The sequence below is a fragment of the Antennarius striatus genome, chromosome 19 (assembly GCF_040054535.1).
Source record: "Antennarius striatus isolate MH-2024 chromosome 19, ASM4005453v1, whole genome shotgun sequence".
Classification (NCBI taxonomy): Eukaryota; Metazoa; Chordata; class Actinopteri; order Lophiiformes; family Antennariidae; genus Antennarius; species Antennarius striatus.
This window is the reverse complement of record NC_090794.1, coordinates 5,399,264-5,420,573: the sequence shown is the minus strand read 5'-3', so window position 1 is coordinate 5,420,573 and position 21,310 is coordinate 5,399,264. Positions and strand designations below refer to the sequence as shown.

Genomic DNA, 21,310 nt, shown 5'->3' with positions numbered 1-21,310 from the left:
TGATGCGACGCAATATTGTAACAGAAAATCATTCATATACAGCAACACGCGGTGACTTCATTTATATAAGTGCCGTCGATAATGGCGACTGGACATAAAGTTAGCAAAGTGGTGTGATTTAAGAACTGCATGTTAGTGAATGGAAAATATACAAATCAAAGCAAAGCCCTAATAAACGTGTTCTCTGTGTTCATACAGTATCCGAATATAAAATTGGTGTCTTTTTTCCTACAAGCTTGAAGTTTTTAGGACTTTTGTTTTTACCTCAGTAATATGCAATACAGTATAGCTTTATTCTCATTAAGTTTTTGTCTCCTAGTTCTTGTCTTACTCATGGAACAGTTTTTTTTACAAGAGTTTTTATTAAGGTAAGTAATTCTAATGACAAATAAGTCCCAGCATTGTTAAATGTATTTATTGCACTTCTTTGGCTTAGTGTTATTATTATAATAATTGGCGTGAATCATCTTGCTAACGAAAACAGCTTGGATTTTATTTCTATTTATAGTTTGATTAAATTTATATAAAAAATATGCCTGTAAAGCATTCTAGGTGTTAAATTGTTTTGTAGCTAAAAGATGTAAACATTATATAAAGTCAGATTATTTATATTTGTAAAACCAAAAATGAAATATTACAAATATGCCTGTAGGTGGTTTCCAATCGATATAACTGATAGACAAAAAAGACATGAACACCAAAAATAGATTGTATAAAAATTAAGTCAAGTACATGACCATTAAATGGTAAATAATAACAGTTGTTATTATTTATATGCAAACAGTTATGTTCATAAATGCCACCAATTAATTCCATGATGGTGAAATTTTGATTCTTTTTCATTTTGCTTTTTTGTTTTGAGGTTTTTTTAAATTTACTAATAAATGTGACTAACATGCAAAACAATTATATTTAGCTCATGTAACTGATTAAAATTGTGTTATAGTTGTAACAGGCCTAGGTAGAGCTGAAGAAAGGTTAACAACTTTAATATTTGACATAAACGCTTGTTTTTGTGTTGTTCATAAATGTTCTGTTCATGAAATGAGGTACATTTATTTCTTGCTATTTTTATTGATAGTTAATGAAGCGGGTGCCATGCAGTCGACAGAGTGCTCAGAACTTCAGAAGTAAGTAAAGAAAATGGGCCAAAAGTAAATGCTGCCTATTCTTGGTTAAATTAAAATATGTGTCTCATTTAGGTAAATGCATAATTAATTATATTTGTTTTAGTGTGCAGTTCAGAAGTAGTTAAAAGTAGTCATCCTATAACTTGCTGCCAAGTTATAGGATGAGTTTATAATTTGTAGTTGTATATTTTGAGGCTTTTTAAGAAAAGTCAGTGGAATGCCCTCAAGTGGGCCGCCACATATGGCTTATATACTTACCTGCAATTAGAAGGTCACAGTAAATTCTTAAATTTTACTATGCGTTTACAGCCCATGTTTCATCTTTGTTTTCATTGTAGTTACGTTAGCAATTGCTAAAATTTGATGTAAATACTTATGAAAATAAACCTAACACAAAGTTCATACGCGGGCATTGACTCCAAAACTCATTACTGTAATATTTGATATTGTTACACACAAATTCTGAAATGGGACTTGGGACTGACCAAACTATAAATCGCTTATATTTACAGGGTTGATTCATCTGAACCATGTGCCTGTTGGTCCGTGGACCTCAAGTTAACTCACTTGGACTGGAGTCCTGATGCAACCCTAATACATTTCCAGGGACAGTACCTTAACATATGTGAATCTGATTATGACGTCCTGCAAGTTGAAATACAGAACGTGCCAAAAACCAAAGCGGCAGTAAATCTTGGAGAAGTCTGTCTCGTAGAGGACCTGAATTCAGCTCACTGGTACAGAGGAAGAGTTCAGAACCAAAAAGGGGACTTGTTTGAAGTTTTCCTCATCGATCATGGTAATGTCTTAAATGTTGACATGGCTAGAATATCTTCCTGTTCAAATGACTTGTTCATCCTGCCTCCCAAAATAGTTTTTGGCTTTCTTGCAAATGTACTGTTACCTCCAAGTTGTTCTAATTCTGTAATTGAGGATTACTTCTCAACACAGATTGGAAAAAATGTCAAAGGTTACATCCAAGCGTTCCTTCCACATAAAGTACTTTTACTTTTACTAGAAGTTCCTGACATCAACACTGACCTTGTGAAACATGGGTTTGGGAGGCATGTGGACACAAATACTTTCCTCCTCTTGGTTGAGATGCTCATAGAGGCACCGCTGAAACAGAAGAACCAGTTAGTATTGGTTCCTGATTTACTTATTGAAAACCAAAGAGGCCAAGAGATTTGCCTCAAATCATTTGGTTTGCAGAGATATCAAGATATTCTGTCATTCTGTGGTCCTAGATTGAATTGTGGGGCTCGTGCTGAGATGCGTGTAACTGCTGCTGTCAACCAAGGGCTCTTTTATTGTCAGCTATCCAGTATCAGAACAGAACTTTTGCAAATGTCCAGGAGGCTGGCTGCAATTTGTGAGTTCAGAAACAAAGAATACAATCACAAGACTCCAGAAAACCTGGGCTCACTGTGCGCAGTTAAAAGCAAAGATGGAGAATGGTACAGAGGTTTTGTTCAGTCTGACTCATTCAATTCACAAGTCAGAGTTTTGTTTGTTGACTATGGATACTTTGAATCTGTCACCGTTGAGAACGTCCACAGTTTGCCACCTGGTTTTGATTCAATGCCTTTCATGGCCTTGCCCTGCTCATTCAGGAGTGACCAGAATGAGTCAGTCAAAGCTCAGCAGTTGAGATTTCTTAAGGCAGGTCTACTTGGGAAAGTGTTGGATGTGGAAATCATAAGTTTTGATGAAGAAAAGCATCTCTACTCTGTCACAGTGACCAGTGATGGAGGTCCTCGTGTAGAGGAACCTGAGCCTTTTCAAGAGGTTCCTAAAATTATTGTTAAGCCTGACATTGAGTCATTTCAGTATGTTTATTTATACCAAGAAGCAGTCATACGTGAAGCCTTAGTTAAAACATTGGAAGCAGAAGAGGTGCAGTTGGACTCTGTCTTTATGGGTTATGTTGAACATATTCAGGATCCAAACCACTTCTGGATCAGGACTGAAAAAAGTAATGATGACTTTGAAGAAGTTATGACAGAAATTGCAGACCACTTCAGCAAAGTAAAACTGGAAGATGATGTACTGTGGAATCCTGAGCTTGGGACCATATGCAGCGCTCTTTATGAGAAAAACATGCATTTCTACAGGGCTGTAGTGACAGACACTCTTGAGGGTGGATCTGAAGTCCTTTTTATGGATTTTGGGAACATTGAGAAAGTGCCACACAGGTTCATTAAAATGCTACCAAAGACAGTTGCCAGCAAACCAGCGTTTGCTTTCTGTTGTTCTCTTGTCAATGTTATACCTTTCGAAGGTGAATGGACCAATGCCAATTCTGACTTTTTCAGAATGGCTGTGTCAAACAAAGCTGTGCAGGTCCATGTCCTCCAGCTGACAAAAAACAAATGCATTGTTGATCTCTGTGACGTTGGAAGTGGAAGCAAGCAAAATATCACTGAACTCATGATCTCTTCAAATCAAGCACAATACTGGAACAAACTTCCCATTAATCTCTTGATGCAAAATAACACAGATGTGACATCACATATTAATGGGAATATAAAGCAGTTGAAATTTTGTGATGACGAAGAGGAAAACCACATGGATGAAACTCAGATGGCCCAAGCTCTTCCTTGCTTCAAGTTACAAAACATCAAACCTGGGTTTGAGTTTGCTGTGTGCTGTTCTGACATCAACACACCATCAGATTTCTGGTGCCAGCCTCTGGACGGTGTTCCAGCTTTGGAGGACCTGATGGATAAAGTCCAACAATATTACTCAACTCACACAGTCCCCCTCCAATCAGAGGATTTATGTTGTGTTGCCCAATCACCTCAAGATGGAAAGTGGTATAGGGCTGTCATCATGGAAAAGGAGAGAGATCATACCAAAGTGATTTTGGTTGACTATGGTCATACCATCCACATCAAAGACAGCAGACTTCAAGCAATAATGCCAGAATATGTTAATTTGGAAAGACAAGCTTTCTGGTGCAGTCTTCACAACCTGATCGAACCTGCGGACCCCCAGCACTACGGTAATTGGAGTCCAGAGGTGTGTCGCATCCTGAAAGACTTTGTCTGCGACAGCACCTGTGATCTACGATGTCAAGTCATTTCCCAGGTGAATGTTAAAGACAAAGGGCTGTGTAGTGTTGTAGACATCTGCAACACCAAAACCAATCAGAGCATAACAAAGTTGCTTTTGCAACAGGGTCTGGCAAAAGAAGTGACAGTGTCAACAAAGCAACTATCAGAGTTGCCAGAGTCGTTTGTCTTCTCTTCATACGATTTAAGGCCTGGAAAAGATGAACTAGTCTATGTAACTCATGTTAGCAGTCAGTGGGATGTCTACTGCCAACTTGTGAGAAACAGCAACATTGTCAAAGAGCTTGAAAAGAAAATCTCTGACCAGACTCATAAAATAAGGCAGGCTAGTTCAAGAGATGTTGGAGGGAAGCTGTGCCTGGCAAAATTTTTGGATGGTGAATGGTACAGGGGAGTGGCACTTCCTGTGCAGTCATCTCTTCATGTCAGTGTGTTTTTTGTGGATTATGGAAACACATACATATCAGAGAAGACCCAAATAATGTTTATCCCTAGAGATTGTGGTGAGTTGTTGTGCACACCAATGCAGGCCATAAAATGTAACCTTGCGTCGGTGTCCAAGAAGGAGTTCTATGCAGTTGTCAAGGAGTGGCTGAATGATGCCCTCCTTAATAAGACGGTGAAAGTCCAGATAATAGGAAGGGCCAAAGATGGTGCATTTGATGTTGAACTGTTCGATGGCGGAGTTAACATCAATAAGAAGGTAAAGAAGTTCATAGCCAGTATTACACCTAAACTAAAGTCTGTTGTGAGTTTTGATCTTAGAACGAAGACAGAAAAAAAATATCCCCACCACAGAAACAAAAATACTTCCAACAAGTGGGAGAATCAACACAGAGGACATTCTCAAAGGTCTATCACATCAGATATCCACCGAAGGAGTCAAATTAGTTCTGGACCCTACAGAAAGAAACAAAACACCAAAACATATGTTCGTGGTAAAACCCAGACACAAAATTCAAATGTAAAAGCACAAAACCTGGTCAAAACAGAGAACTGCCAAGTAAACCCTCAGAAAAACTCTGAAAGTAAACAAAACAGAGAAATGCCTGATACAAATGTGAATTCAGAGCAACCACAATATACAGAGGAATCAGAGATCCCTCAAGAAAACGTTGACATTAAAGAAAAAAGAGAGACTCCTGATACTAATGTGAAGTCAGACCAACCACAATATACAGAGACATCAGAGATCCCTCTGCTCTCCTGTTTGCCAAACATGAAAGTGACCAAAGGCTTCAGGGGTCTGTGTTTTGTTTCCCACATTGACTCAGTCAAAAGTTTTTTCCTCCAGCTCTCAGAAGATGAACCTGCCCTTCTCAAAATGGTCCAAGACCTGAACTCTGACATCGTCAAAGATTCCCTAAAGACCTCTCCAACTTTGAGAATCAACGATCTTGTTCTAGCGGTGTATGAGGAGGATGGCGCTTTCTATCGTTCTACTGTGAAAGGCTATGAAAGAAGCTCTTTCATAATTGAGTTTGTGGACTACGGAAACTCAGCAGTGATTATGAAAGACAAGATCTATGCCTTACCGAAAGAGCATCTCTCACAGCCAAGGTTTAGCATACCATGCTCCCTATTAGATGCAAGCATTTACAAAAATGATGCTTCTTTCGTTGACGCTGTAATGGAGAAGCCTCTTATGGTTGATTTTGTTCATCAGTATGGAGCTCATTGGGTAGTCCAGATTCAGGTTCTTGATAGTGTAGTTGATCCTCCGCCACCGCTTGAAGCTTCTGTTGAAAGTAGCACTGAAATCAAAAAAGAAGAGAATAACATTCAGATGTTGCCATCGCCCAAACTGACACGACAAGTTGCCACACGGTCATCAAAAGTGAATATAAAGTTCAGGCCCCATAAAAAACACCTCAGACACAAAATCCATTCTAAAACCGTGAAATGCTCTAACAAACCCAAGAATGACTGCACAAATAAATTGATGAGTCTTGCTGTTCATGCTAAAGAAACAGAGAATTGTAAAATCCTGACAGTACTTTGTAATGGATCCTTTTACATCAGACTAAATAGGGCCAGTGAACTACTTCCTGCATTACAAAGCCATATAGCTAACAACCTGTACAAGTACAGCTTGGTGTCTGAGAAGGATGTCAAACAAGGCCTCAAGTGCTTGGTTCAGGTAGAAAACACCAAGGAGTGGCACAGGGCTTCCGTTCAAACTGTATCCCAGGGAAAATGCCAGGTCCTACTCGTGGACTATGGAATAACAGACGAAATTTTGAGTTGCTCGATCAGACAACAGGGTGGCAACCTGACAAAAGTCCCTGACCTTGCAGTTTTGTGTAAGGTGAATTGTTTGGGCTTTGGCAAAGAAGAGGATACTTCCAAGTGGTGGTGTGAAGCACTCAAACCATTGATGGGCAGTGACATCAAGCTGATGTTTGTGTGTTATTCAGACTCTGATAAACTTTGGAGAGTGGAAATAATAATGAATGGAGTTTTTGCCTTTCACCAAATGACAGTTGCGCTGCAGCAGAATGAGAAGAAGATCTCACCGCCCTCTGAAAGCCAAAGTGAGAATGCGGGTCTGTTGGACACAAGTCAGCCTCAGGAATTTGCCGTTGCTCCTGTTGTTCTGGACAGAATGTACTCTGGCTGTGCCACTACAGCGAACACTCCCTTTGACTTTTATGTTTTTCTGGAGGACGCTCTGCATATCATGAACAAAATATCCATAATGTTGAACAGCATGTCTGGGCAGATGTGTCATCTTCCTGAAGCCGACTTGGTCCCTGGCACTGGCTGCCTGTTTGAGTCAAATACTAAAAACAAGTGGTGCAGGGCAGAAATCGTACAATGTGACACCACAGTGATCCTAAACCTTGTGGATTATGGTCATTATGAAAGCATCTCTTCCAAAAACTGCTTTAAGCTCAGAAGACTTCCAGTGGAGATAGCAAAATTGCCAAAGGTGTTATACCCTTGCTGCCTGAGAGGGGTGGAGCCCGTTCGAGCTGATGGGCAGTGGACTCATGAGGCGGCCGTATTCTTCGAGCAGTGTATGTACCAGAAGAGCCTACGGATCTTCTTCCGGGAGCTTGTGTCAAACACCAGATGGAGAGTGGACATTCTGACCGATGACCTCCATGTTGCCACAGAACTGGTGAATGCTGGACATGCCAGTTACACAGACAGCCTGCTCGGAGTGAGGTATGATCTAATAACTCTTATGTGTTTCTGCTAATCTTTGATTAAAGCATGCTGAAGTCATCTCTACTGCTCTGTTAGAAGTAATCGGAATTTTATTTGCGGCGTGGAATGTGATAAAGTCAAGCAGTATGAAAATAAGAGTGTTTTTTCTTGAAAAGCCATTATTTGAGTTAATAAATTAAGGTGGTATTGAATCTAAAGGATAAAAATGTGTTCCATGAAAATTCTATATATTTCTGTTGGATATTATACTCCATTCCTCTTTATGCATGCATTTTTAAATTCCAAACTTGAGCAGTGTTCTACTGTCAGTTTGTTGAGGATAAATAAAAGATGACATAGAAAGGGTTTTAAATATTAATCTGTTTTGACAGTTTGGAAATTAAAATCATTAACTGCCAGAAATTTTATTTTTTCCCTTAGACTGAAGGAGCAAAGTCCCCGTGACGCGGCTCCTGATAGTGAAGAAGAGTATGAAGATGAAGCCTGTGACTGCGAGTCTGAACAAGAAGGGGGGGAGGTGCCAAAAAGCATCGGAGTGTCTGGAGCAAGACACTGTAAGAGAAACCATTGTATGATGCGTTTATTGACATTACATGGATGTACAGTATATGTTAATCACTTCACACATTCATCAGCCATTGCTTTTTTGTGTGTGTTTATCATTTTAATAGTTTTCAAAGCAAAACAATAACAGCTGCATGTTTTCTTCTTTAGAATCCTAAAAAAATCCTGATAACAATTTTTACAGTTTTGCCATATTTTCAAGCTTGTCATGAAAATAACCAAAAGAATCATTATTGACACTCCTGGTTAGTTAAATCCTTCATCCAAGCAGGAAAAAAATGGAAATCAATAAATAGCAAAATATTCATAAATCTAACAATTCAGTGTTTGTCAAAAGTATGCAGTAATTTAATATTACAACAATGAATAGTAGTTCTTTCACTTCTTTATTTTCTTGCAGGTTTGTTGATGTGAAACATTGTTGTTTCGTCTTTTGAATGAACTGTTGCCCTGAAACCCTGTCACAAGTTTCCTGGATGCAACAGTTTATCCTCAGAAGACGCCGCATGTTGGAGAGTGAGAGCTGCAGTGGAGGTTCAACTGTAAACAAGTGATTTCAAATGAAGAAAACTGGCTTCAATATATATTGAAATTTTGGTGTTCAAATTTCATTTTTTGTATGAATCAAAAAAATTTGTTTTAAGCTTTTCCCCCCAATTTTCTTTAAGTACAAGATTGCAACAGGGTGTTAGTGCATATTGTTGGTGGACGTTCATCTAATTTCATGTATTTGTTTTAATCTGTTCGAAGAGACTTTTGTTACAAAACATCACTGGTGTTTAGTGAGTGTGTGTCTGTGTGTGTGTGGGTGTGTGTGTGGGTGTGTGTGTGTGTGCACGCACAACGTTCGTTGAGAAAATACAGTAGGGTTTTATGGTGTAGACTGGAGCAGGGATCGCATCTCTCCCTGGAGGTGAAACACACACAAAAAAATGCTGAAAAGAAGCAAATGAAGGACAGATATGACACTCATAGCTAAAATTCTTTGCAAAACAAAACTTTTAACACTTTCTAGTGACATTTTCTTGAATATAACTATTAGGCATACATTTCAGCATTTTTGGCTAGAGGATTTGCGTCATAGCCTGGAACACGTTTCAGTGCGACGCTCTGCCAGTCTGGTGACTGTTGTAAATAAACCGGTGGTTGTGAGATGGGCCATGGATCCCAAAGGAGAGAAATAGAAAGATAGCTGATTAGAACAGAGGATGGAGGAAGAATGGACCGAATCATTTGCTTGCATGTTGCCTGTAGTTGGGATTGAGAGGTAAAGTGCGGCTGGAGAAATTATAGAGGAGCGCAAAGATTAAAGAAGTGGATTGATCACAGATTTTGTTGCACCCCGAGAGATGATGAAGCGTGGAAAACATTTCACAGATGACGTGTGTCATCACAGATGACTTGTCATGTCCACACGTAGCCGGGTGGACATAGACACGCGTCCAAATCTCCATCCATACGTAACCGCATAAATTGATCAATACGTTTATTAGCATAGCAACGACAGGATGGAGGAGACCTGCAGACAGGCTCACGCCAGTCCTGGAGGACGACTTCTACTTCTAAGTTTTCCCACCGGCTGTCAGCGCGACCAAAAACTGGCGTCAGTGTCTGGCGAAAAAAAAAGAATGAAATTTATTCTCATTGTATATAAAGACAAGAGTTCCGTGGAAAACGAGATGAGAACTGCATTAAAATCATGGCAGAATAATCTGAGATCGCCCAAAAACCATTGAAAACTCCGCTTCCGTTTCCAACCTGTGTTTGTGAAACAGGATTTTCTCCAGTGACCTCAACCAAAACCAAGCTACGGAGCAGACTGGACGTCCGGAACACTTCGGTTTTTATTGTTTCTCGTTACCCAGAGATGGGGCAGAGAAACGAGCTCTGAGCTCCCTCTCATTGTTATTATTTGATTGACTTGTTCACCCACGTAGCACCCGACGCCGGGGCGGATCCGGCCTTAACACGCGCAGTTCCGCCTCGGCGGCTCACTCGCTTCGGGGAAGCGCACAGGAAACGGCCGGTTTGTGGACAGCGCACCGTCAAACAGCGGACTCTGTACGGATGCGCCTACCCAGATAGCACCTGACACCGATGATGATGAGTACCAACACACCTGATCCTCATTTAAATGCAGTGAGGGTACGGTGAGGTTCACGGCTGGTGGGGCACTGATCTCATAATTTGATTTACAAACATTTGGACCTACAGTGTAGTTTATTCACCATTGAATTATCAACAGTGAGTGGCTTATTTTTAAAATTATTTGCACGTACAAACTAAGATACGAATAAGCACATTTGATCAAAAACACGTTATGTTGTTACCTACATGTTTGTTTATATGTTACGTTTACTTATAAATGAAGTCCATGCGCCGCTCCTTCTGAACAAAAGCAGCGAAAAAATTTATTTATTTTTAGTAAGGCACGGCGAGCGGAAAACAAATGAATGGCTGTAGTTTGCTGCCACTTCTTCTACTGCCGAGGAAGAAAACTCCTTTTCGAATCCCCGGGATCACCAGCGCCCCCTACCAGTGAGGCACGACATCGTCGTGCCTCAGGTAGTTCCTTCTCACAGCGGTTTCTGGACCGCTCAACTCAAGAAAGAAGTTACATTCATGCAGTTGTTGACAAAAAACACTACATTATATACATTAGCTAAATTATGGAAATTTAGTTCATAGAGAAAACGTGTTTGAACATTTTAATAGTGACATATAGAGCGATAACGTTACGGTCTCACTGTATAGCAATACCAGCACAGCTAGCCGAGCCATTGCGCAATCCATTGTGAGGCTCGGCTAATTCAGCAATTTTGAGTAAAAATAACCTAAAATTGATCATGTTGAACATAAAATAACTTTATAATACTCATCACTGGATAAATATAACCATTTAATTTATTTCTTCCATTTTTCTTTTTTTTTTTCTCTCTCACGGCCTCCCCTGACCGCACGTCACTGCTCTGACTGCCTTGTTCATCATGACTTAGATGGTGCCTGCTATGTTGTGTGATCGCCAGAGGAGGGCAGCAGAGCACCACAGTATGGAGTTAGGTTGAGCTGGCTGTGGCTTACTAATACATGAGACTGAATGTGAATGTTGAATGTGATTATTGTGTGCATGTTATGTTACTGTAATTAAACACAAATACTATACGATTACAACAACGCCTATGGATGAGAGGAAGAGAACCCACGCAGACACGGGGAGAACATGCAAACTCTGCACAGAGCGGGCCACCGTACTGGATTCGAGTTTTTTTTAATATTAATAATAATAAGTATTACGTTATTGTTATCTGCTATAGTTATTTCGTTTACTGAGAGTTTGATTATCAAGTTATAAACAAAAAGGTTGTTTATTGTCTCTTGATGTCTGCATTTGACATAAGACCACTGTGGTGATTTTATTATTAGACTACAGCCTTACTGGCGTCATTAACGATTATCGAGGAAATGTAGGCCAGGCCGTAAAAATACTCATCTTTCGTCCTTCAAAATTCATCAGTATTATTACATGGCAGCTTTCAATATCTAGTGCGGTTTTGAAGTGTGTGCTCTCTGACTCGGAAACTGACGTGTTTTATGATTTACTGTACCGACCGTTTATACGGTGATCAAAGAAACCTATATATTAGTCTGAATATATACTTCCAAGTCTTAGAAGGCAGTAAAATGTATTGAGTTAAATGTTGTTCCGAGTTGTATTTCAAGAAAAAGGGATATTTGTCAGAAGTGGGATTCGAACCCACGCCTCCAGGGGAGACTGCGACCTGAACGCAGCGCCTTAGACCGCTCGGCCATCCTGACATACCAGCAACAACATAAGCGGATGGTATAAATCTTTAATCACTGTGTTGGTATCAAATATGTGTGGAAAAAAAAAACTTTTAAAATGGTGCTCAAATTGAACTTAATCTGTAATGTAATTTCTTTATACATTATATGCAGGGGTTAATTTAATTGTAATAGAAAATTATTAAAAACAAATGCTCAAGTTAAAACGGTTAATGTCTGCGTGTAATCAACACAGATTAGAAGACAAATTAATCCTTATAGCAGATTTTTATTGAAATAACAAAAAATACACACTTCCAGTCTGCACTGTTGAAAAATCTGTATTTATTAATGATTTACAAAAGGCTAAACATGAAACCATTTAAATGATTCAGTTCATTCCGAAACCTAAAGAGTAGTAGTTTTTGAAGGGGGTGGGGTGGTATGGAAGGGGGTGGGGGGTTTAGACCTGCATCTTATCTGATCAGGTAAAATGAGCATCATTGGAGGCTCCTGGAGAGAAAATAAATCCACACACAGGATGGAGTCACTCAAAACAAACTGCAGAAGAGATACATTTGAAACATCACTATTTAACTTAACTTAAAACTGTCGGAAACACCACGGTTTGAAGTGCATTCCTTTTTTCTACGTCAGTAGAGCAGTAGTAGTGAACATGACCATGGAAAGTTTGTGCATGTGTATGTACGTGTTTATATTTCATTTATGTTTTTTTTTTTACAATCACAATTCTGTCACCTTGACTCCAGTCCCAGAGGGAAAAAAATCCTTTGCAATCTCCTGAAACTACAGCTGGTATAAAAACAGATGATTACCACAGTATGAGAGGTCCCAAATGTAATACACTTCTCAAAACAGTTTGCAGACACATATGTAAAATTAAAAACAAGTTCTTGTGCAAGGATTGAAATAAATACCTGTAAAGCAAACAAGGAATCAAAGAGTAGTTTAACTGTCTTTTTTTTATATATATATGAAAACCAACATTACATTGTGACTGACAGAAATCTTTTATTTTTCCATCTTTGAATTTAGGTACAATCAAATTAATATCACACAACTGACTCCTAAATTTAAAAGAAAGTAAAAATCAGGCCAAAACATTTAAAGAATTTACTCCTCTGGTGGTGAGGAGCAGCAAGAAGACAATCTAGCTTTAACACAACTTTCTCTTAGATTATCTGCCACCAGAATGCTGTTAAATCACATTAGTTGAGCAGTTTTTAGTAGCCTGGCAGGTTTCTACAGTAGTAAAAGAGCAAGACAGTCGTGGACCCAAATATTTACAGTAAATTTGTGCACTTAAAGATCCTTCTCTGGGCTGTTTAATGCTCCTCTGGAGAATCTTTCAGAGTTTCTAAAACATCACACACACACGCGTGCACACACACACGCACACGCACACACACACACACACACACATACACGCACACACAAAAAGTCATGCTTTGTTACTATGGAATGAAATAACAGTGTTTCCACTCACTGAGAATTGAATGGTTAAAAAAGAAAATTTAAAATGAAGATTGGTCTGGAGCTCAACAGTGGGTGTTTCTACTGGCAGAAGGAATTAAAAGTGTGAAAACGCGATGCAGAAAAAGATAAAATAACAGTAAAATTGTTCATATTGTGAGCTTAAAAAAAAAAAAAAACAATTAAGATGAGCACAGACTCTTCTCCATCCCATACCCCAAGAACCATTTGATAAACAAAAATATATCCCCCTTTGTCATGTGAATCTGAATTTCTCTCTAAATACAATTAAAACTTTTTACAGTGCTTTATCATTATATATCTTTGACAGACCTTAAGAGGGCAAGGAAGTTTTAAGCCATAATTGTCTCCTAGTTCAACGATATAGCTACGTCAAAAGGTGAACGGTCCAGGAATTCAAAATTTGTTGAAAATTTAAAAAAAAAAAATGAGGGGGAGAACGTTACAAACAGAAGGAGACGGTCAGTGTTAGGGAGGCGAGCGCTGTCTGTCCTGACCCATTGGTTTTTCCTCCCAGGAGCACCTGAACGCATCCGTGTCGACGTCGCTGCTGAGGTGGTGCTGGAAGACAAAGGCTCGGGTCTACTGCTTGGTGTTGAGCTCGTTCTCCAGCTCCATGAGTTTGCGTGAAGCTTTGACCTTGGTGGAAACCTCCTTCCCCTGAGAGAAGAGACGCTGGCGCTCCTTGAAGGTCAGACTCTCCGGAGCGCCGCTGGGGATCGAGTTCTCCTGCTCCTGACTGTGACACACACACACACACACGCACACAGTGAGGGTTAAACTCACAAACACACAAAAATAAAAATAAAGCTAACAGTTAACAGGAAAACGAAGCATCACCTTTTCGCCCATTTGTCTCGCGGGTCATTGTAGACTTCTCCTGATCCTACAACTCCTGCTGAGTTTCCAGTGTACGAGTTAAATCCTGTCCCACGTTTAGGAGTCACAGGAAACAGACAAAGAGTTAGATACCAGTCAGCTTGTTCGTGTAACACAACTGTTCCTCTAAAACATCTGAGACTGAAGCTGCTGGTTGGAGGACCGTTGAGATCTCTGATTCCGTTCCTCCCATAACTTTGAGCATTTGTGCGAAAACAAAAGATTTTCCCATAGCAGTATTGATTCTATAGACCAGAGACCCAGGTGACCAGTCACCAGCAGCTTCTCTAGTAGACATCACTTTATTTCCCACAGACCAGCCTGAGCAGAAGGAAGGAATGAAGAAAGGAAGGAAACAGGTTCTGGAGAAGCAGAAACAATCAGATCAGTAAACTAGAGCAGCGAGCCGAGGAAACAGAAAGAGTGTTAAGAGCTGTTAAAGGGCCATTCCAAAGCGGCAACAGTGGTCTGTGGAAGAGTTGGTGGGGTCTGAGGCCAAAGTCACCAAACATGTTGAACATCTGTTCATCCCATCTTGACTTCCGCTCCACTGGTGTAACCTTTTTCCAGTTAAAGTCAAAGCTGAAGACGTGAAAGCTTCACCTGATCAGAGACCTCTTTAGGGTCTAGTAATGTATAGAGGATAAAAATAAAAACAAACACACGCTCCGCAATATTAACAACATGAGGAAGGTGACTCTGACCTTTAACCCCTAAAAAAGAGACAAAAGAAAGTTCTTATGTCCCTGTGTCTTAAGAACACTGGTAATGTCCAGGTTAATTACTGGAAACAGATAAAGTTTCGACTTTGAACGACCCAAACATTTAAAATCCAATCTCTGGCAGTCAGACACAGAGACGGGATGTGAACCCAAATGGATTCATCCATCCATCTGGCAGCTCCTTGGCAGTTTCTTTGGCTTTTTTTTTTTTTATAACTCAAAATAGGATTGTGATCTGAAGTGTAGTTTGGGATGGGATCAAGCAGGGTTCCACTTCAGCCTCAAACCACACAAACACAACAGACTGGCAGAGAACAAAGTGACCACAGAGAAACGACTGTTCAGGACCAGCAACGTTCCTCTGTGAGCCAAACAGGATGGAAATGATACTTTTGGCAACGAGAGGGAAAATTCTTCAGATTCACGAAAAAGAAATTTGACTTTTTTTTTTAAGCACTCAAAGGTTTTGGAGGTTTTTCTTTCGCTCAGTTACCTCAGGGGCTGAGAAAAACAAATCGTTGTTTGTATTTCTGCACCTACGCAGTTCTTGAACATCCATCCTTGAGAATGGTTAAATATTCCTTTGAATTGTTCCTTTGTTTGCACATCTCCCGAGTCAATCTGGGATATGTATTATTTTTCTTGTGGTTGTTATGCTGATTGCAACAGAAATGTCTCAAACTACATTTTTATGAAAGCCAGATGTTGGGAGCTGCCAGCTGTGACATTTGGAGATTCATTTGTCAGGGCAGCCAGAGACTCAGGTGCGTCTCGGTCACCTGAACCTGCTGTAACACCCCGTGGGCTTTTTAGTAACGTTCAGTCAAGCTGTAGCGTTAAACAGCAGAGAGAAACCAACAGGCAGGATGCAAGGACAGCTTCGTCAGTTGATAGAGCCCAAACACAGATGACAGCACGTACAGAGAAATGAAGCACTGGGAGTTAGCTCAGAACAAAGGCAGGAAGGTGAGAGGGATGCAAACATGTAAATAAGACAAATACAGTCAGCTAAGTGCAGCCTGGCAGCAGCTACGCGCAGGTAAAAAAGCAAGAGGCATCAAGCCGGTTACTGGGGTGAGCCGCTGGCAGCCACAGTGCAAGTGTCGTATTTATGATGCATCTGTGTGACGACATGGTGAAACATGCAGATTTTAAATACTCTGTGAGGGAGGTGGGCGGGGTGGGGTAGGTGGTGGGGTGTTAGGGGGATGGTTTATCTGATTGGAGTAAAAAAAGAAAGTAAAATAAAAATAAGTTCTCCATGAGGCAGCAGGAATGGAGGAGCTTTATTTTGAAAGTGCAGGCAGTCACTTCCTGGACCTCAGTTGGTGACACTCAGACTGCTCTGTGTTGTCAGCTCTGTTTGTCTGTGGATGTTCAAACGACGGGTGTTTTAAGCTTTGCTGGTTAAACAGGAAACTAGTCATGAGTTGAAGAGCTCATTTAATAACAACATAAGTGCTAAAAGACGGAAAACGTCCCATGTATTATCACAAAAAATGTCTCTGAGATCAAGAACTAACCCACGGATTTATCTAATGACCTATTCTGGAGGTCTTATGAGCTAAAAAAAAAAGAGCTGCTTCATTGTTTGGCTCTGCTTTTTGGCTTTCCATAAAAAAAAAGAAAAAGGTCAAATAAAAGGTAAACAGGATGATTTTAATTACAACTATTTCCTTCTCTATGGAAACAATACTGGTATGTAAAAAATTCACACAGCTGCCAACTGACTGCTGTTTGACCCCTTAGCCACACGATTCTGCTGCACCAACACAGGCAATTTGAAGAAAAGCAATGATACGAATCTTGACATAATATTTGAAAAGGATAAAACAAGAAAATTTCATTTTATTCCTGGTTTTATTCCTTTACAAAAGGAAACTTTAAACCTCGTGATGAACAGGTTTCACTTGGGGAGGTAATATGACCTGGTGGTGACCTTTACTACGTGGAGAAAAATGTCTGACTACCGCTGAAACAGAAGCTCAGAGTTCGATGCGGCTCGACGGAGACGACCGAAACCTTGAGAAGCCTTTTTTTTGAACAGCCGCAGACAAAGACGAGGCCTCAGAGTCACTGCTGCCGTGTGAGATTGTGTGAGTTTATGGAATGGAGCGATTCCCCTTCAGACGCGTGATAGATGGATGCGTGAAGCCAGTGGGCGTGTCTCCTTTCCTTTATAGCCAACACCGCTAAGCAGAGCCACGAGGCCGGAATGGGCACAGGCAGGCGGGCCGACGGCGGGCCTCGCTTCCCGGAACAAAAGCAGCAAACCAGACACAGAGGAGGCGGCGAGCGACAACACCAACAGTACTATGATTGGCTCTGATGGCTCTCAATCTGCAGCGAAAGGTGGTGGCGTGATTATCGATTGCTTTTTTCTGTCTGCCAGTGCTGATCGAAGGTAGGGGGGGAGGGGGGTGATTGGAGAACGACGAGGAGGAAGGAAAATTACTGGTGACAGAAGGAGGCGTTCCAACAAACCAACATAAACAGATTCTGATTGGGATGAGGAGAAGGAGGAAAATTTTCATATGAAAAATAAATCGACTAAAAGTGATTGACGACAAAAAAAATTTTTTTTGGACAAACATGTAAAAGAGGAGAAAAAAAGGAGGTTTGAAAGCAGAAAACCTCTTTACTGTAAAAGAAGGTGAAATCCACACAAAACTAAACTACGGAGGTCATAAATAAAAAGATGAGTGAATGAGAGGGAGGGATGAGAGCTCTAGAGGCGCCGCGGCGAGCCTGACTCCTCGCTCCTCTCTCTGGGTCTACCTTTATAGCCTCCTGGGGGTATGGAGCTGGGTTTGGCAGGAAGGGGGGGGGCTGTACTGTTGGAGTTGTTGAATGGCGGCTGGAATGAGCCAGACAGGAAGATGCCATCAGAGACAGGGCGGGGCTTGCGCGCAGTGGGCGGCGGCTGTGGCTTGCTGTGACTGGGTGAGGCGGAGGCCGGAAGGTCGCCGTACGACTTCCGGGTCGCCGACAGCTTCACCTGACCTGATTGGCTGCCGCCGCCACTCCCTGCTTGCTCCTCTTCTTCATCATCGCACGTGTAGGAGACAAACTTGGCGGTGTAGAGCGTGTCGGGGGAGGTGACCTGTGTTTTGAGGTAGGAGGTGTTTCTCTGTGGGGGGGGCGGGGGGTTGTTAGTAGGGTTGTGGGGGGCGGGGGGTTGGTAATCCCGGGGTAGCGGGGGCCGGTACAGACCAGCCGGCTCGTCAGGTGTCAGGAGCTTTCTCTCAGCCTCCTCGTGCTGCCGGCGCCGCTCCGCCTCCAGACGAGTGTAGTACTCCTCCTCCTGTCTCCTCTAGGGGAGGGACAACTGGTTAGTAAGCTCCACTCTGATTGGCTCTCACGTCAGTAAAGGACAGTCGCTGAAAAACCAGCTGTAGCTACAGCTAGGAAACTACCCAATGACTACGCAACACCGCTGCTTCTACGAGCTAAACCCATCAGTCTAACCAGATTCCTCCGGATCCATCCCTACGCAATCGACTGAGCACGCTCACAACATAAAACCATCTGCAAACATCACTGGATCCAGCAATCTGACAGAACTAATATCTACTGGTCCCAGATCAGAGGCCTCATATCCCAAAACAAATCTAAACCATCAGGGTTGGGAATGCTTTTATTATTACAATTCAAATATCTATTATAATCTATTGTATTTTTATAAGTCAAAACGCCAACAATCTGACTAACTCCTCTGGGGCAAGAACCGCTTCCAGCTGGAACCACACTACCTTAACACTTGTCTGCAAACAGCAAACCAACCCTGTTTCCTGGACCACCGTGTCTACGGTCTCCCTTTTCCATCATCATCTGGCTGTGTACATACATGTGTGGAAAAGCTGTGTGTGTCTCTCCTCAGTTTACACTAGCTGGTTCTGTGGGTTCTGATTGTAGCCCACCCTGTCTCAAGTCTATCCACACCTTAGGGGAAGAAGAGGCCTGTGTTCTGCACGGGTCTAACAGGGGGAATGTGTTTGGGTATCTGGATTGGGAACGCAGCCAGCTGCTCATGTGCTTAATTTCTATGCTTCTGATGTCAGATCATCTTTACGTTTCTGGTCCGTTTCATGTGTTGAAGACTGAATATAGTCGGGGGTGGTCTCACAGTCGTCTCCAGTGCAGTGGATGAATCCGAGCTGCTTTTGATGGTTGGATCTGAAGAAACTGGGACTGATTAGTGGGTGTGTGGGTTTTGAATGAGATGGATGCTGGGTTTCTCAGTATGTGCAGTATGGATGGTTGAAGATGGGAATGAACCAGGTCTGTGTAGGTTTCTGTGTGCATGAGAATGAACTTATTATAAAGCATGTGTTTGGGAATCGTGGGGGAGTAGGCGGCACTGCCCCCAGACCATAATTCCTAGACATGATGCTGATGGAAATGATAACAAGGAAATAAAATAAAACCTCACTAAAACATAACGGCTTCCCCAAAAAACTGAAATAATACCCTGAAACACTTAAAAACAACCACAACATAATGGGAGTCCCATGCTTAAGGTGGGTGGGAGCATATAACATGACACAGCAACACATCACATAGGGTGGGGGAGGGGGGGACAAAGGATGACTACATGCAACTGCATGTCACAATGAAAAACATTGAATCAACAATTTTACCATCATAAAAACACATTTTCACAAGAAATTATTGACTTTCTTCACTTATTAAACACGGCGAAAGCCTGAGAGACGCTTCGGCCACTTGTTTCCTACAAACTGAACCGTCTTTTTTTGGCTTAGTTTTAAACAACCAGTGATGTGATCGTTGGTGAACAGTTCACGAGGACAAATGACATCATGGTGAGGTCACGGCACAGTGATTCAACATTTATTCAACACATGACAGATGAGCAGGCGAACACCAGATCAGACCGCTGGTCATTTAAAAGCTGCAAATTATCTAAGTAGTCTTCACTATGAGTATCCTACATCAGTATCCTACATCAGTATCCTACACTCAGCAGATGCAGCGGCTGCGGTGGAGATTAAGATCCTTTGGCTCGTTGGAGAGGTTGCAGTCCAATTAGACAAAGTTAAAAGTTAAGAGGTCGATAGGTGACTTTATTGTGCATAAATTGTCTTTAAACTGACTGACCAAATGAACGGGTCTGAAATGTTCCACAGCTGCTGTACATGCTAGAGGATATTAAAGACAGGATACTAAGAGTACTTCATAATGGTCCAACTCCATGTCTATTCCTGCCTTGTCTTCTCCTGTCATTATATTCAGCATAACAACACATTTTCAGCAATCTAGCCGCACAACTCCATTTTTAAGGACCGACAGACCGACCTTTTCCGACGCCTCTCGTTTGGCTCTCTCCTCCTCCCTCCACCTCCTCTCCTCCTCCTGCTTCGCTCGCTCCTCCGCCTCCCGCTTTCGAATCTCCTCCAGCTGCTGCTTGCGCCGTCGCTCCTCGTCCTGCAACTGATCGCACGCAAGTGCAAGCGCACAAACATGCAATGCAAAGACAGGCACATGTGTAGACAGGTAAACAATTAGTACAACATAGACTGCACATCATTCAAAAACAGACTCTAAACATATTCCCAAATTCAATGGCTCGACTTGACTGTTTGGAAACTATTTGTTCTCTAATGTGTGGTGGCTTGGATTTGTCTCACAAGACTGCCCCAGACGAGGGGAGCAGTGTGCACTGCAAACATATTGCACAGGCAGACACGCACACACACACACACACACACTGCTAAACATGCAGACGGCAACAACAACAAAAATGGCAATCAGAAAGTTGCAACAAAAAATGCAAAGCCCTTCTTTCAGCTGCTTCAGGTACATTCGATTTTGTTTGCATGGTAACTGCAGCCAAACACACGAAGAAGAATAAAATCAAGCAAACCTGAAGTAACTGCAAGCTCAGCGGGCCGCTGCAGAAACGCACAGTACAAGAACCATCCCAACACAAATCAGAAGAACAGGGTGACACACCAACAAACAGATGCCTTCTCCTGGCAGGGTGGCCATTAAAAGATCAGTTCAACCAAACTAGAAACCAACATATGTCACCACTTAGTCCCCGCAACTGACTTGTCGGGTTTCTGTTGAGAAACTTAGAAAATTGATATTAGTTTTACAACATCAGTCATTTTATGGGGGACTCCAGTGTTTATTTTATGTTTTTATTTGAACATTTTTAATGTGAATTTTATTAGTGCTGCCAACGAGGTTGTTTTTACTGCTGACAATTTATTTGTCTTGTTCATTATCAAAATTATGTAAAAACCAATAGTGGATTTAGATGAAACTTGTTGAAGGATGGGGCATTCACCCGGGAAAGAAACTTAGAAGCAGGAATTATTTTGCTGCTGTCTTTAACATTGAAAGACCTGAAATTTTTATTAGGAATTTTCAAGAAATTTTTAAATAAAAATTTTTACACCAATTTTCACAACACTTTGTAGATGGATTTGGAATTCACTGAGAG

The 21,310-nt window shown here is 41.4% G+C and overlaps 2 protein-coding genes and 1 non-coding gene across 16 annotated transcripts in view; 1 reads left to right on the top strand and 2 right to left on the bottom strand.

Annotated features, from left to right (window-relative positions):
- Positions 1–1,098: 1,098 nt before the first annotated feature.
- tdrd15 (tudor domain containing 15) lies at positions 1,099–10,034 on the top strand. The gene is made up of 6 exons (XM_068343277.1): positions 1,099–1,130; positions 1,643–2,276; positions 2,343–4,956; positions 5,176–7,375; positions 7,799–7,932; positions 9,880–10,034. The coding sequence occupies exons 1-6, from the start codon at positions 1,099–1,101 to the stop codon at positions 10,032–10,034; spliced, it is 5,769 nt and encodes a 1,922-aa protein (XP_068199378.1).
- Positions 10,035–11,675: 1,641 nt separating this feature from the next.
- On the bottom strand, positions 11,676–11,758 carry trnal-cag (transfer RNA leucine (anticodon CAG)). The gene has a single exon. It is a non-coding gene; the product is annotated as a tRNA-Leu (tRNA).
- A 236-nt stretch (positions 11,759–11,994) lies between these two features.
- Positions 11,995–21,310, bottom strand: part of afdna (afadin, adherens junction formation factor a) — a 67,333-nt gene continuing 58,017 nt past the window's right edge. For 8 of the 14 annotated variants that reach the window (XM_068343226.1, XM_068343230.1, XM_068343231.1 and 5 more), the window contains 4 exons: positions 20,158–20,292; positions 17,620–18,154; positions 14,081–14,165; positions 11,995–13,979 (listed from right to left, as the gene is read on the bottom strand). In XM_068343226.1, the coding sequence (XP_068199327.1) occupies positions 13,823–13,979; positions 14,081–14,165; positions 17,620–18,154; positions 20,158–20,292 (912 nt within the window). In that variant the 3' untranslated portion in view covers positions 11,995–13,822. Of the gene's footprint in view, positions 13,980–14,080; positions 14,166–17,619; positions 18,155–20,157; positions 20,293–21,310 lie in introns of those variants that run through there. The other 6 variants (XM_068343233.1, XM_068343238.1, XR_011038994.1 and 3 more) reach the window with 5 other exon arrangements.

Excerpts from the sequence above, each read along its gene's own strand:
- tdrd15 (XM_068343277.1), top strand. The coding sequence starts at position 1,099 with ATGCAGTCGACAGAGTGCTCAGAACTTCAGAA. Across the intron at positions 2,277-2,342 it reads AGAAGAACCAGTTAGTATTG|AGATATCAAGATATTCTGTC; the intron begins GTTCCTGATTTA and ends TTTGGTTTGCAG. Across the intron at positions 4,957-5,175 it reads TAAACTAAAGTCTGTTGTGA|CACAAAACCTGGTCAAAACA; the intron begins GTTTTGATCTTA and ends CAAATGTAAAAG.